General features: G+C 42.1%; 2 protein-coding genes across 2 annotated transcripts in view; both read left to right on the top strand.

Moving 5' to 3' along the window:
• prkacab (protein kinase, cAMP-dependent, catalytic, alpha, genome duplicate b) overlaps positions 1-7,303 on the top strand; it is an 18,701-nt gene extending 11,398 nt beyond the window's left edge. Inside the window, exons 8-11 of the mRNA XM_023420601.2 lie at positions 671-793; positions 3,116-3,175; positions 3,288-3,392; positions 3,482-7,303. Of these exons, the coding sequence (XP_023276369.1) occupies positions 671-793; positions 3,116-3,175; positions 3,288-3,392; positions 3,482-3,607 (414 nt within the window). The 3' untranslated portion in view covers positions 3,608-7,303. The remainder of the gene's footprint in view (positions 1-670; positions 794-3,115; positions 3,176-3,287; positions 3,393-3,481) is intronic.
• A 133-nt stretch (positions 7,304-7,436) lies between these two features.
• Positions 7,437-16,315, top strand: samd1b (sterile alpha motif domain containing 1b). Its single transcript, XM_023420588.2, has 7 exons — positions 7,437-9,078; positions 10,273-10,531; positions 10,788-10,909; positions 13,915-13,963; positions 14,077-14,191; positions 15,501-15,615; positions 15,741-16,315. The coding sequence occupies exons 1-7, from the start codon at positions 7,900-7,902 to the stop codon at positions 15,882-15,884; spliced, it is 1,983 nt and encodes a 660-aa protein (XP_023276356.1). The 5' UTR covers positions 7,437-7,899; the 3' UTR covers positions 15,885-16,315.
• The last annotated feature ends 103 nt before the right edge of the window (positions 16,316-16,418 follow it).

Here is a 16,418-nt window from a genome sequence, read left to right as displayed (position 1 = left end):
CTGCCTCCCTGTTTCCTGTCACTCTCCACTGTGCTGTCCATTAAAGGCATAAAAGCCCAAAAAAATATACTTTAAAAAAAAAAAAACTGTGTCCTTTCAAAATGAGGCATTCTGCATTCGAACAAAAAATGACATCAAGTTGCTGCACAAACTTTACTCATTTCAACTCTTTTTTATGGTTGTTAATTTGACTTGGAAGAAATGTAACACATGGAAGCTGCTTATATGTCATAACTTGATTCAGAACTTCAAATTGGTGTTTTTTATCCTACTACTCTCAAACAACTCTGGGCTTGTGGGTTCAAGGAGCATTCGCTAAAGGATACACAACTCAGATGCTCCTCAATATAAGAAGTAAACAGTAAAACTAGCATGTCTCTATGTAAATTTCATTAACGCGGCCAATTACATGTTGTTGTCAACTTCTCAGAAAGTAATGTAAATTATTCACAAAGTTTGACCAGTAATATTACATAATATTATAAAAGCATTTCAACTAATGTATTACTGCCTGTGACATGCCATATAATAGCAAACCAGATCTCTTAACAGCAGTATGCACAATATTTACAAAACAACAAACAAGTCATACATGTTTTATAAAATCCTATCTTGATTACCTGTCTATAACTCTGTCTTCTCTCCACCCCTCTCCTGCGTCATCCACCAGGGATATAACAAAGCGGTCGACTGGTGGGCGCTGGGCGTACTCGTCTATGAGATGGCAGCAGGATACCCACCTTTCTTTGCTGACCAGCCCATTCAGATCTATGAAAAGATCGTATCAGGGAAGGTGAGTTTGACTCTGGTTACCACTCACTAATGTCATTCCTGCTGCCTCTCTCTGCTTGTACACTGACTCTTCGAACTTTTTTTTCATCATGTAACACTAAAAAGAATTGGAACAAACAACCACATTTGAGTCAATATCAGTTGTATTTTCCTATTTCAGTTCAGCTTTAGTTTCGAAAAAGGGTTTGGCTATAGTTTAATTTTTCTCTTGAGTATCATCACTTCACATCTTACTGGTGTAGCCTCTGAATGAAAATTGCAGCTGGGGTACAGCTTTAAAAGTTTAATCAAAACAATCCATAAATGACTGTGTGGTAAGTGACTGTACTAAAGCAACCTGTTTTTTCATAGCCTGTCCATTCATAACCCCCAAAATTCAAAAACACACAGTATCCTTGTATGCGTCCTAGCCAGGTGCATCTCGTTCTCTTCTTTTTACTCACGCTTTTATTTAAGGACACGCTTTTTAATGATGTCATTGCATGTTGGGGTTACACACACATGTATACATCCATGCACACACACTCAGGCACAAACATAATTGCACACACTGGCGCACAAACAAACGACAAACCTTCCTTCTTTGTGTTAAAGGTAACCATTTGTGTTCTTTGCCATGGACTGTGATTGTTATAACAAAGTCTGCTTTTTTCCTGTTGAGTTTTTGCTTTTCATTGCTGCGCTCTTTTATAAGATATGGTACATGTCACATTTCTTTTTCTAATCTTTTTATATACATTTCTCATTTCTCGACAGTGACATATTAGTCTATGGTAGAACATAACTCTCTCCCATACAGTATCTGTGCAGTGAGTAATAGTCAACACTTATCATATACTGAAGGATTTAAACCTGTAACCCACAAGTTCTTCCTTTTCATGTTTTAGCCACAACTTAAGTGATAAACAGTGATTGCTAGTTTGTTTTACTGCACTTTCTACAGATCATCATCATATGTCAGAACTGTAAAACACTTGAGTTCCGGTGTGCCAAAGGATTTTATCTGGGAAATACTCGCTGCCGGCTGTTACGAAGGGAAAATATTCAAGGTCCCATATTTTATACTTTCCCAGTGTTTTATTTTACGTTTTGATGTCCATAAGAAGATTTAGTGGTTTAAGTTCCAAAACCCATCTAAGTGTACTTTTACATCTTCTCTCTCACTCTCCTCTCTGGAGCTCTGCAAGAACAGGGTGTTTTGAGTTGAAGCCTCTCTTCTAATAGGCTGACTGTTTTGTAAGTGACGCATGGCCAGGCCAACCACAGGTAACAGTTTGTAGCCTATTACTGAAGCTTGGTAAAACCCACCGGTGTAAATGCAAATGGCGATGGTCAGTCAGCGCTGACATGGGCCGAACAGAGCAATGATATATTGGTCTCCTGATGTCCAATGATTGTGCAGCATTTCCTTGACATTTTCCACGTCTACAGTATCCGGGATCAGAGGCTTTATATTTTCGGGTTGTCCGTCCGTCCCATTCTTCTGAACATGATATCTCTTGAACACCGCAAGGGAATCCCTTCAAATTTGGCCCTAATCTTCACTCGGACTCAAGGATGAAGTGATTACATTTTGGAGGGTAAAGTTCAAAGGTCAAGGTCACAGTGACCTCACAAAACATGTTTTTTTGCCTCTTGAATGTGATATCTCAGGAATGTCTTCAGAGAATTCCTACAGATATGGCACAAACTTTCACTTGTACTCAAAGATGATCAGATTAGATTTTGTTGGTCAAGGTCACAGTCACCTGATGTTCTTGTGAGCACCATCAAAAATGCCTGGAGGGAATTTTATTCCATCTGGCACAAACATTCAGTTGGACTCATGGATGGACTGATTAGACTTTGGTGCTCAAAGGTCAAAGGTCAAGGCCATTGTCACCTCATTAAACCCGTTTTTGGCCTTGTGAACGTGATATCTCAGTAATGTCTAATGACAGGTCCGGATGGCTGTATAGTTATGACGTCACAAAACTAAGGAAGTCCTGACGGCTCGTTTTAAGGCACGGTTTCTGAATATGGGCTGTGTGCATTTCTCTGTGGATTTTGATACTTTCATTGTATTTCTATAGAACCTACACATGCTTTACTGTATAATCAAAAAAGACATAGAAATCTCACTTTCTACAATGGGACCTTGAAAGGTTGTATGACGCGGCTTTCAGTTAGATCATTGTCGTGTTGTATCAATTAGCAATAGAGAGTATCAAAATAGGTTGTTTTTTTATTTTTATGTTTGAAAAAGGTTTTTCAGCATGCATGCTTTTTTACCAACATTGTTAATCTAAAGCTGTTTCCCTTCTCTCCTTGTCTTCTGTCTCAGGTGCGATTCCCATCTCACTTCAGCTCTGACCTGAAGGACCTCCTGAGGAACCTGCTGCAGGTGAGAACAAATATCTCGGCCATTTTGATGAAGAGGTTTTACATGTTTTTTTTCTGTGTTCTGAATTCATTATAATGTAAAATGAAGGAAAATGTACTGGTGTTACCCTCAGGTTGATCTCACAAAACGTTATGGGAACCTCAAGAATGGGGTCAACGACATCAAGGGACACAAGTGGTTTGCAACCACTGACTGGATCGCCATCTATCAGAAAAAAGTACGTGTGTATACTTTTTGTGTAGTTTAAATGTGTTGGTACGCCTCTGTTACGTTCGCTTCTCAACTGGTGTTTTTAATTGTGTTTAGGTGGAAGCTCCTTTTGTCCCCAAGTTCAAAGGACCAGGCGACACCAGCAACTTCGACGACTACGAGGAGGAGGAGATTCGTGTCTCCTTCACTGAGAAATGTGCCAAGGAGTTTGCTGAGTTCTAGAGATAGAAAGCGACAGAGGAAGAAAGAAGGAAGTAGGGAGAGTCAGAGGTAGGCTGGTCAAGTGGGAGACGCAAGGAGAGAGTACTGTCTCCTGTCCAATCACAAGCACCAGCTACAAAAAGAGGAAAATGGGATAGAGAAGGGAAAAAGAGCAAGGAGACTGATAACCAGCAGTGTTGCCTTTTCTGTTGCGTTTTTGTTGTATTTTATTTATTATTCTGTCTTATTTATGGATCCCTTTATAATGAAGGTGTGCTTCAGATTCATGGGTGTTGGGAAGCCCACTTATTTAGAGTTGCCTCTACACATTTTCACCCAAGATTTTCCCTTCTCTTTTTTTGTTTCTTTCATCTTTTATTCACTTTTGCACCACGACTTAGAGAAATCAGTCAGTCTGTTCTAACCTACAGCAGTCTGGAAGTCATTACATGAAGCCCAGTTGAGGTCTCGGTCTGCACAAAGGTTTCTTAAATTTAAACTGATATCTTGCAACTTGCTTTTTCCCTTTTGAGCAAGAGGAGCATTTCAGTGAAAATCTAAAGGAATCACACAGACGTATGCACTTTCAGCTTAAATTACTTTTATGTTTTGCAATTTTGTCTTAATTTTTCCTTAACTATTTAAACCTTGACCGTCTCATATCATAGACAACATACTTTTTAAGTCTCTGGCACGATGAGCCAAAAGAAAAACAAAAAACGATGGATTGTGTGCTCAAACTAATTTCATTCAGAGACAGATGACACTTAAGGGGAAGAAGTCAATTAAGTTTACTGTGTAACTCCATCTATTCTTCTTATCATTGTTAGCATAGCCAGGCTTTGTGCATATCTACAGCACTCAATTTTTAAATGTTATTAGATACTAGTGGCTCCAATGATGTCATGTCACGCTAACAAACAAGGAAATAATGATAAGGGAACAGAAATATCTCAGTTTTAATGGTGTTGTTAAGGAACACCATAACATAATGGTATCTCAGGTTTGAACATATCACTAAATAGGCATTTTATCGATGTAAAGCATTAGAATCAGCAGGTAAAGAAGGTGTGTGACACAGTTGCTTATGATATACAGTAGATTTGGGAATTTAAAGTTCTGGTTAATTAAGAGGAACATAAGATAGAGTTTTGGTTAGCGTCTTCCACAGGTTTCCCCTTCCAGAAGATTTGGTTTTGCTAACTTTGACAACTCTGTTTGGTCTTAAAAGCACTTGCTGTCTCTGCTCAGAGCTCACTCACTAGTCAAGTTGATTGTGCATGTCGAATCAACCAGTTGGCCCTTTTCAACTCCAAATGAAGGAGACCATCTGAGGCAGACTACCTCAAACTGCTTCTGGCTGGTGGTCACCAGAGCTCTTTGACCAGTCAGTGGTGGCGGTCTGAATAGTGTGCTTTGGCTTCATGGTCTTCTATAGAAACCTGTTTATGTTCATCTCCCCAGCACCCAGCCCTCGCCTCTTATCACATGCAAAGTTTGACCACACTCCATGTGACAGTCTTACATGTTACAGCAACTCTATTTCCATTTCTTTGTTTAAAACATCCACAGTTTGAGTTTTATTTAGTTTTTCATATGGTGGTGATGATGTAAAGATGATTGGTACTCCACTGAACAAGTTAGGAAAAGGCAGAGCACCTGGAGCTGAAGAGAGCTAGTGCTGAGAGGAGACAAAAATGTTCTTAGTGCACAGTATACATCTTGTCTATTTAAAGTACATGACACTTAGCACTTAAGGTGTTCAGTGTCTCCTTAGCTCCTGAGCTATGACGACAGAGTACTTAAGCAGTGCCCAAAATGGTGGTCATTGTGACACTAGTGTCTGTTTCAAACATTAAAATGCCTTCTTTATAGATGTATTTTAATGTGCCACCATAATGAAGATATTCTAATTTGGTTCATACCGGCACCTCTGATTTTCTCTCATCGTTTTAAACTCTGGATATTTTTGAATCACATGAGTCTTTCCTGTCCAAAATAGTTCAGATACAGGAAACTATGAGAAGCCTTTTCTCACAATTACACATTTGTTATGTGTAGTTATATGTGTGTATCATTTGTCATATGAAATGAGATTTAAAATGACCTAACGTGAAGCAATTTGCAGGGTGAGCTAAATAATCTGTTCCAGATTTTTTTTTTGGTCAGTGTAGCTCAATGTCTATGGCCAGATTAATCTGCTATTTGGGCCCCAGGCCCATATTAAAACACCATCCCTCCCACTATCTGTATATTGTGTACAGTAATGCAGTGTTGGAATATTATATGGCCCCAGGTTTACTGTGTGGTGAGTGATTTAAACAGATACTAATTTAGGAATATGCACCATGGAAGGACAGTATCATCTGAATTGATAAAGATCTTAAAAGGCCACTCCAGTAATTTCAAATTGCACTTCCATAAACTGCATCATTTGCAGCTGAGGCCAAAATATCCTGACTTTTAGCCCTTTGTAAGGGCCAAGCTCTAAAAATTCTGGACCGTACGTCTCCCACAATGCAACTCCGTACCGTCTTTCACCCACTTTGTTTTGAAGCCTGTGTTAATGCGGACTTTCTATTCAAAATGTGTAGACTCCAAGCCCGGGCTGAGACACTTAATGTCACTTTTTTATTTACAATTGTTTATTTGACAAGGACAGTGCTCATTGATCAATACAAACACAAATGTAAATGAGCCAAAGTTAGCCTAGAGGGCTAGTTGTCATCTGTTGTCCCTGGCCAGATGTTAAAAAGCCACACTAAAAATAGATCTAATGTTTCTCAAAATTGATACACACAACATAGTAAGTATGCTCAGAATAGTACAATACACACACACCAACAAATAATGCCATAGTGTAACACAAAGCTTGAAAATCACATAATGAAGCAGGATCCACCTTATAATGTCAGGTGATTCTTAAATGTGGCATATTCCCAATCAAAGTTACAATTAAGCAAATTACCACACACCAGTTGCCACAGTGAACCTGGGGAAATTGAACAAGACATCCAATTTGTGACCAAAGGGTCCATCCACTTCCCAGTATTACCCTCCCTCCTTTTTCATATTCATTGCTCAGTGACTGAGCACCGATTCCACCTCTCTCCTCATACAGAGGTGAAGCAGCTGAAAGAACTCGTTACTAACCAATCTGAAGTTAAAACCATAAGCCACAGGGTGGCCACATGCCTATGTAGTCATTGGCAGGCTTGGTTGTAATGGTCTAATTTACAAACTGCTTTATTATTATTATTATTATGATTATGATTAATATTGATATTATTATTATGTCATTGTAAACCACTTGTTGAGACTTCACATTCGCTGTATTTCCTCCATGTCAAGTTTAATGTTGACTATATCATCATGGACAAAATGTTTGAAGTTATAATACAATATTATTATATATTATTATTGTTTTTGCAGTGACACAACTTCCTCTCGATGCAGGCACAATGCTGGTTCATACTGTCGCACTTTTTAGGGAAATGAGACCCCAATGTAAAACATGTTAAACCCCGCCACACACACAAAACACACACACACACGCACACACACACACACACACACACACACACACACACACACACACACACACACACACTGCAAAGGGAAGCGTCTAAAGTCACGGGAACAGTGACATAAAAACACGAAGTGTAATATTTTGCAACATGAGTATCATTCCAATAAAGTTTTACTGGTAAAATTCTACTGGAGCTGTGTGTACTTCCTGGGTGTGTTGTTATTTGCTGGTTCGGCAGCCGCAAGTTTGAGAAAAGTGAATAGATGATGAGACATTTTAAAATGTTCTCGGTGGTCGAGTTTTGTACCGGAGGTCACATATCCATCACAGCCGCCTGATACGTAGTGGAGCCGTAGGCTACATCCACCCATCTGTTGGGTTTGTGACTGATTCGCCATAACGCTTAAAAACACGACAATAACTGACAATACGCACTGTCCGGACTGCGCACTCGTCTTAATCCCGGTTAAAATCGAGTATTTTAAAGTGTGGGGTGCTCAGGTCGAGACCGCGAACAAAGAACATCTGCGATGCGCTAGAACAGAGTCAATTCCACCTTAAATGCCATTACATTTGCGTCTGTGGCGGAGACCTAGGCGCCATCTTCGGTCTACCTTAAGCGCACAATGTGGCCAACGAACGCAAGCGTACCAGTCAGGCTTCCGTCCTCATTCTCCTGCCGGGGATCGCACTCTTGCTTCCCAGCTTTGACACAGCGTCACTTGTGAAACAACAGAGGAAAAGACGCACTCGGGCCAAACCCCATCCGCACCAGCAGGAGAAGATGTCCGAGCCCAATAAGTACCGAGAGTGGATCCTGGAAACAATCGACTCTCTCCGCTCGAGGAAAGCCCGTCCGGATCTGGAGAGGATTTGTCGAATGGTCCGGAGACGACACGGGTCAGACCCGGACCGAACCAGGACAGAACTGGAAAAACTGATTCAAGAGCAGACGGTGCTCAAAGTTAGCTACAAGGGGTCCATATCGTACCGAAACGCGGCCAAGGTGCAGAGGAAAAGCAGAAAGAAGAGTGAGTTTACGGCGGCTGGCAGCAGCAGCAGCAGCAGCAGCGCGGAGGCAGCGAGGGAGCGGACCAAACACGACCATCTGAACAACAACGGCGACAGTGCGCACAGCTTCACCGACCAGGAGGAAGGAGAGGAGGACTCGGAGCCCAGCCCCGATCCCCACACTCAAACATCAGCCAGCACCGCTGGCAAGAAGCTCAAGCCTGCCTCCAGCCGAAGTAGCGGAAACGGGTGCTTCAGTTGTGGCGCAACAACGGGCTGCGCTGTCGGGAGCGGCTGTAAAGAGGAGAAAGCAAGTGCACCGAGAGACAAGGGATTAGGACAGCAGGGAGTGGGGGGGTGCCCGTCGCCCGGTCTCGGCAACAGAACAAGCGCACACGACGCCGGTGATGGCAGCAGGACAACACCGAACAAAACCGATGCACTTCGCGGAGGAAAGGAGGCTGCTCTGTCCGGAGCTGACACCCAGAACAAAACTTGCTCTGGGAGCGTCAGCAGCCTCCCTCCACAGCAGAAGCCGACCGAGCCCCTCAAACCCAAACTTCGAGTCGGGGGAGGGAGCACCAAAACAACAGGGAACCACGCCAATCCCGACCTGGGCGACAGATTGGTGGCTTCTGTTCGCAGCCTGTCCGAGAGGAGCCTCCGCGGGGGCTCCGCCGCCACGACCAGAGGCCACATGAAGCCGCTCGGGCTGAAGGAGATTTTGGGCTATCTGAGCAGCCAGGAGCGGCTGTCGGAGGAGAAGCTGACCCGAGGCAAAGTCAAAGTGGTCATGGAGAGAGAGGTGGCGAGAGGCAGGCTGCGCAGGACCCGCTGCGGGAACATTACTCTTCCTCTGAGGGGGATGGTGGTGGAGGAGCCGATGCCGAAGAATGCGTCCGCTGACAGACTTGTAAAGAGCGCACTGCAGGACAAGCAGACGGTGAAAAAGGTGGGCAATGCTAACTTAATATTTCTAACACGTCCAGGTTGTACAGAGCGCGCTGAACAGTGTTGGCTTGATGGCTTGCTGATAAATTAATGATCGCTGGTTAAAACCCATACATAGACTATACTGCACTAGGACGCGCTCGGCTTCCCTCACCAAATATTTTCTTGTCAAACATCGATCTTTTCAATGCAAAAGTGTGTGAGGTGATTTAGAAGATTAATTGTTCCGCTTTGTCGGTTAATTGTCAGCGGGATGCGACCGTGCCTGTTTGGCGTTCCTTCCCTACAGCCACGGCATGTGTGTGTGTGTGTGTGTGTGTGTGTGTGTGTGTGTGTGTGTGTGTGTGTGTGTGTGTGTGTGTGTGTGGCTCGGCTTCCTGCACAAAAGGTGCGGGTTACACAGGCTAGAGGAGCAGACAGCTCCGAAGCGGATTCCCCGGCTCTCAGGATGAGCGCGCGCACCGTAAAGAGCGTCTCTGCATGGCGCGAGCACGACCAGCGTCTTGTTTCGTTGTCACATCACTATCTGGGGTCAATAACATTTGATTTCTTTCTCAGGAACTTTAGCTTTAGTGCGGAGCAGAGCGCGGGTGTCTGGGCCTGCCGCGCAGTAGGCGGTGTCTGTCTAAACTTGAGACGTGCCGCTGCCGCTCTGTCGCGGCGGACTCAACCCCAACAGCCGAACATCATGTTTGTTCATGCGGATCACATTTAGTGTGTTTTGAGGCACGATTCTAACCCCGTAGTTTTGTTTCTTCTCCTCCTCGCCATCCCCGCATATCTCCCGTTTCATGCCTCATTAAATCCTTTGTATCATTTCTGACAGCGCGCTCTCCTCCCTCTTCTTCCCCCTGTGGGTGCAGACTTGAGTTGGCTACGGTGGGCGGCTATCGTTATTTCTGCTATCAGTGTGTCTTTCCAAGTGGGAGGTGTTTGTTTTTTTGTTGTTTTGTTTTGTTTTTGATCTACTCTCTCCGCCCCGAAGAAGCGCAGCAGACCTAATGTGCTGCTCAAATCTGTCCCAAGAGCCACAATCCTGAACGGGAACTTGGATCAAACTCAGGTGCTGCACTCTCATCTCAGGATGAAGCCAGTGCTTGACCTCCACTTTACTCCCCTGTTTTAAGGCGCGGACATTTTTTTGTTTTGTTTTGTTGTTTGTTTGTTTTTGATAGAAGTTTATATGTAATTGCAGCCACCGCCCTCCCCCCCTGCCCAAGCGAACGAGCCAATGGAAACACGCAGTGAAGAAGAGGAACGGGAAGAGAATGAGGAAGAGGAGGAGGAGCAGGAGGATGATCCCCGGAGTTCTGATGAGGAGGGAGGACTATCCCCGGTAGCCATGACAACTGAACCAGAGCTCATTGAGAAAACCACAGAAGATGCCGAGATCCAGACAGCATCAAAGCAGGAGAGCCCCCATCAGCAGCAGCAGCAGCAGCATGGTGGCAAAGGTGTGTGCATGTGCACGGTGTGCTGAGTATAGCCAGTACAGTATATTGTGAATATCAGTACTACTATAAGGTATTGTTTCAGTTATGAGTCATGCTGGTTGCTCTTCATTCATTTTTACCCAATTAAAATTCAATTTTACCTTAAATATCTTCATTTAGGCGGCAAGTTTAAAGTTCTGAACGGTTGTTCATCTTTTCTCTCTCTTCACAAACGTATTCCCCTGATCTGCTCTGCGTCTGGCTGCTGATCTCTCAGGGATGGATTCACCGACCCGGACACAATCCACACCCGTTCAGGGAGTTCCACTGTCACAGTGTAACAGTGCGCACTTGGAGGAGAGAGCTGTCGTCCCAGATCAGCTACATAAGGCAGCACAAGTAAGTGCACGTCCTGTTGGTTTTTATTCCCCATGCATTATCAAAATAAGTTATATTTACTCAAAGATGGGGCGCTGCCAGAGGGGTTAAGAAGCTGACAACGAAACAGGACAACAATGAAGCGGCTCTCGTATGACCAGGGATCTTTGATTTCTCCCTCGTTTCCTGTCACTACTAAATGCCCTAAAAATACTTTAAAATGATAAACTCCATCTCAGTTCCTTTAGCAGTGATGAAATAAGTACTGAGATCCTTTATCTTATTGAAAGTATCAATACCATGAAGTAAAAATACCCCATTACAAGTAAAACTCCTCCATTCAATTTTTTATTTATTCTTTAAATTTTTTTGATTCATTTTTGTATTATCTGCCAAGTGTACATGAGTATTAAATGTAAAATTATTCTTTATATATATATATATATATATATATATATATATATACTTGTTATATAATCATATATATTATATTATTGGATTATTATTACTGATGCATTAAAATGTAATCAGTAGACTATTTTAATACTGTAGCTGGTCAGGCAGTGCTAATTCTATGTACTCTATTGTTTGAAATTAATCTAATTTGGTCTAATATTTCCCCCTAAAATGTAGTGAAGCAGTAATGTAAAACTTGAGTGTCTGTCTGTACCACCACCGTCCTTCAGAAACACTTAAAATTCTGATGAAAATGCGACTATAAAAGTGAGCCTGGGGAGATATGTTTGTGCAAATGTCATGATTTTTCAAGTGCTTTTATTATGAAAGTACATCATTACATTCTCAGTCACTGTTGCAGTGGGACACTTGCATTAGCTATAACAGGGTCAGAGAGTTTACTGCACCCCTTGTGGTGATAGCAAACAAGAGCACTGAATACCTCATTCATCTGCATACTTGACTGAATACTAATATCAAACACTACTAAAACTGAATCACTGAGCACAGAATGGGTTGTGAATGCTTGAAATGCATTTCAGTGACATAATCATGGAGGTCTTGACATAGCACCTTCTCTCACCAGTTTCCTGTCATATATTTACTTTTGCAGAAAAATTAGTTTGCATGTATGTTGTTGACTCATTCATATTGATCATGCAGTGACATCACTTTTAATCAGTGACATTTTCATTCTCAAGTGTCCATTTTGCCGCCGTATTGCCAAATGTTAACACACAACCGTGATCCATCCTGCTTGCAGTTCATTAAAGATTTTTATGCTTTTCTGAACCCCAGATGACTTGTATGGTTCACACACTGATGCATTTTACATCTCTGGCAGAGGCAACAACAACAGTTGCCTTTTGGAATAAATTGAAGAAGAATCAGTAGTTAGAATGAGCAGCGATATGTAGGTACAGCGGTTCAACAGACAGAGACTTACAATGTGGTATGTCCAAAATTCATAATGTATCCTAGGAAGGAAAAGAAGTGACCTAAAAGACAAGTGTTGAAGTTGCTGTCAGAGTTCATGTAAATTTGTCATGACTGAAAACATTAGATCAATGTAACTGGATGGGTTAGGGTTAGGTGCATTAACACTGTATTTTTAGATATTCTTCCAAGATGTGTGTGAGGCACGGCATGTGATACATGCTGCATTTTGTGCCATGTTTTGTGGTACAGAATATTTTACAGTATGTGAGCAAAATGCATCTTGGGATGCCATAGAATAAATTTAGCCATGAAATGAAGAAATGAATGGGAAATGATTATAGTATAATTAACATGGAACTCACCTTGTCCATGTTTGCTTTCTTACGCACTTCACCGTCCTTACCTTACATTTCTTGGTGTGTCCCAACTACCAACTGTTGATCAGCTGAACAATGTACAACCACCCTCAGGACTGGGAATCGCTTCACACGTGCGTCTTGGTGTGAGTGCACACCTAATCTTAAAAACGTACTTCCAAAAAGCTACTGGTCAAAAACTTGAGCGATGACCTTTAAATGAAAACAAAAGACCAACTGAATAAATGCATTGTTCTGTGAAACGTGTGACAGCCTGATTTTCAAACATGTATATATCCCCAGCTCTTGACATTTGTCCATTGTATCACCTTAAACTAGGAGTTTAGACGATTTAACATTACCATTAATATGAGTTCTTGTAAAATGTTGATTGGGGCTGAAGACTGCGAGTTTGAAAATAAATTTTAAGAAATCTGGGCGTGTGGAGTTAAAAAGAAGTGAGCTTACCAGACCTCTGTAGCCCTCTCTGTGTCTCTGACTGAGGTTGGCAGCAAAATACTGCAACTGAACTACATCTAGTAGTGACCATAAAATGTACACTACTTTTTATTAAAATGCCACCATACCATGCTTCACCTGCCAGCAATTGGAAAAAATATGATCACGTCCAAAATGAGCGAGGGTGTGATTTCAAACACAGCTACAGATTGTTCTTGGCCTTTTACTTGTCAGAATGGTAGAAGACATTTATCTCCGGGGGGGGGGTTGTTTTATCTTTTCAGGAAGGCAAGCAGAATTACAGATTTTAGTGCAGCAAAGGCTGGTTAGGACGGACCTCAGCTCTCTACTGGATACGACTCATTAGCTTTGTCAAACTTTGCTCCCCCACCAGTCCACTTCCTACCTCACACATCATCATTCGCACTCGGGCAGCAGATGGTTGTAATGTCTTGTAGCAGTTTTGTCATGAAGCCAGCGTCTCTCATCCTTCACTTTAGGTTGAGATGTTTTCAACATGATTTGTTCCAGGTGATAGAAACCATCTTTTTTGTCCTGCTCATTATGTTTTTGGGTTGTCCATCCGTCCGGCGTACGTATGTATGTCCCATTCTCGTGAACACGATATTTCAGTAACTCCTTGACGGGAATTTTCATCAAATAAGGCACAAATGTCCACTTGAACTCAAGGATGAATTGATTACATTTTGGTGGTCAAAGGTCAAAGCTCAGCGTCACAGTAGATTTCACAGAACACTGTTTTGGCCTTGTGAAAACGCCTCTTTGTTTGACCCCGTCTCTTCTCTCCACACACAGAATCAGCTGCAGCATGACGGAATCAACCACTCCTCCTCGGGCTTTAACAGTGAGTTCTGCTCTATTTATCATCTCAAAATGTGTGTGTATTTGTGCATGTTTGTGTTTGGTAGTTAGCAGCAATAACAGGGACTCACACTGTGCTTAATTTTCCCCTCACAGACTTGGAGTGTAAGACAGAGGTTGGCGTGTCATCCTGCCTGCTCACACCCACTGCTTCCCCGAGAGACTCTGGCCTGCCTGAAGAGCGAGGGATAAATGGACTTAGCAGTGGAGGGTGAGTACAGCAGACATAATGGAGACAAACAGATTCATAGGGCTGATATAGTGTCTGCTCCTCCCTTGCTTGTTGTTTTTAAGTCAATATTTTTTCTACTGTAAACAAGTCCAATCTTTTTAGTGAACTGGAAAATCAATGAAAACATGACATGAAGTACGGAGGCAGCTTTAGATTGTTTTTAACGTGAAGCAGATGTTCATTGCTGGATAAAAAAATCACAAACCAACAATATCTTTTGTGTTTTTTGGTTGGTGGATCACGGCAGGATATTATTAAATATATAATCAACATTTAAAATATTAGTTAAGTGAAGGTAAATATAAGTTGGATATTATTTACAGGTCATTTAAATTCTTAGTAATACTGCATTCAGCCTTGCAGCCCACTCACTGCGGTCCTGTGAGGTTTAGCATGTAACATTGTTACATCTGTCTCAAGCTATTTGACTGATTAAAATAGACATAAATATTTGGTTGTAAGTCTTTTGCAGTAAGCGACTGGCTGATGTTTATGACCCACTGACATCAGTAGATGCTTGGTAGATTCCTACGAGATGCTCTGCCTGGCCTGTACTACAGACTTGTTTTGGCGGGATTTTCAGACCTTAGATCTTAGTCTTCAGCAAATAAAACATGTGTTCAGTTTAGCTCAGATCAGGTGACCGACCAGTTTGTATATTCAGTCATTGTCCTGCTGTATTGTTGTACTTTTTTTGAGGACTTTGTGGCCAAGGGCTATGAGTGTAAATTATCAAAGTAAGGCTGATAGTTGGTACTTAGCCTCATAGTCACTGTTTAATGTTAACGTCAGTGTGCTGAAGTACCGAGCCGAGGACAGAAATACTGTGGTCTGGCCCTGTGAAGCTAATTTCCATCTCAACATCCAGTAAATCGTCATCGGGCATTGCATGTTTTCTCCATATCATGTAGTCAAAGATAACCCTTGCCCTGATTGTATTACCACCTTAAAATAGAGTGAAACAACATCTGTTTCATTCAACATTAAATAGAATGCAATATTTGATACTCCTGTTTACACTAACAGTGAAACTGAGAAATCTCAAGATCAAGGTTCAATCTATTCAACCGTAAAAACATAGAAATCCCAGTGATCCCACCCCCATCAATCTACAGTACTGAGTACCGTGTTTCCCAAAACCTAGAAAATTCACATCATAATTCACATGAAATAAAATCATAAATAAAAATAACACAAAAACTAAATAGCTGTCTGAGCTTACTTTTTCAACATCTGCAGGTTTGGTAACGGCTCCATCGGCCAACTGTCCTCTTCCTCATATTTCTAGGTTTATGAAGTCTGAGGGGGCCAGTGGGAGCCCAGTGGACTGGACAGTATCTGATGTGGTCAGTTATTTCACAGCAGCAGGTTTCCCTGAGCAGGCTGCTGCCTTCAGGACCCAGGTGAGACTGTAATCTACAATAATAGCCACAAGAGGGCAGCACAGACAGGATTAAAAGCTGTACTTTAAACAGTTTAACCTTTAACCCACATCTACCTACCCACATTGCTTTGCTCTCTTCATTAGGAAATCGATGGCAAGTCTCTTCTCCTCATGCAGCGTAATGATGTTTTGACTGGCCTGTCAATCAGGCTCGGCCCCGCCCTCAAGATCTATGAGCGTCATGTAAAGGTTCTGCAGAAAACACACTTTGAGGATGACGACTGCTAACAACACACAAAGACACACAGAGACTGCTATGTTTGTACGTACATGTAACTCAAAGTAATCATATAAAAATGCATGCATGATATACAGGACACTTTACTTTTCATCTCATGTAAAACAACACACACACACACACACACACACACACACACACACACACTCTCTCTCTCACACACACACACACACACACACACCTGTGTTTCTCTCCCTCCTAGCCCTGCAATTTACAACTGCTCTGGTCCATAAATGACACACAGAAACAACGGATTTCCTGGACTCCAAGGATTTTCTGCCAAACAGAGCACAAATGTTGGAGGGAGAAAGCAGACTTAAAATTTTAAGATGCAGAGCTTGCAATGCAATTTCTCTTTTTTTATTTACAATGATCGAGCACTTTGCAATTTCTTCATTAAACTGTGCAAGATGTCTTTAAACTGTTATTTCATGCTGACCTTTCATGCTGCACATTTTGAAATTGGTCGTGGTTATTTTGTGTGGAAGTAAATTTCGTTTTTTTTTTTTTTGGGGGGGGGGGGG

This window comes from Seriola lalandi, unplaced genomic scaffold (assembly GCF_002814215.2).
Source record: "Seriola lalandi dorsalis isolate HSWRI2012SDOR001 ecotype SW California unplaced genomic scaffold, Sedor1 jcf7180002054654, whole genome shotgun sequence".
Taxonomy (NCBI): Eukaryota; Metazoa; Chordata; class Actinopteri; order Carangiformes; family Carangidae; genus Seriola; species Seriola lalandi.
Note: the sequence above shows the minus strand (reverse complement) of the source record. Positions and strands in the feature narration are given on the sequence as shown.

Coding starts and splice junctions, on each gene's coding strand:
- samd1b (XM_023420588.2), top strand. CDS start 7,900: ATGTCCGAGCCCAATAAGTACCGAGAGTGGATCCTGGAAACAATCGAC. Junction 10,532..10,787: donor GCAGCAGCATGGTGGCAAAG/GTGTGTGCATGT, acceptor CTGATCTCTCAG/GGATGGATTCACCGACCCGG. Junction 10,910..13,914: donor AGCTACATAAGGCAGCACAA/GTAAGTGCACGT, acceptor CTCCACACACAG/AATCAGCTGCAGCATGACGG.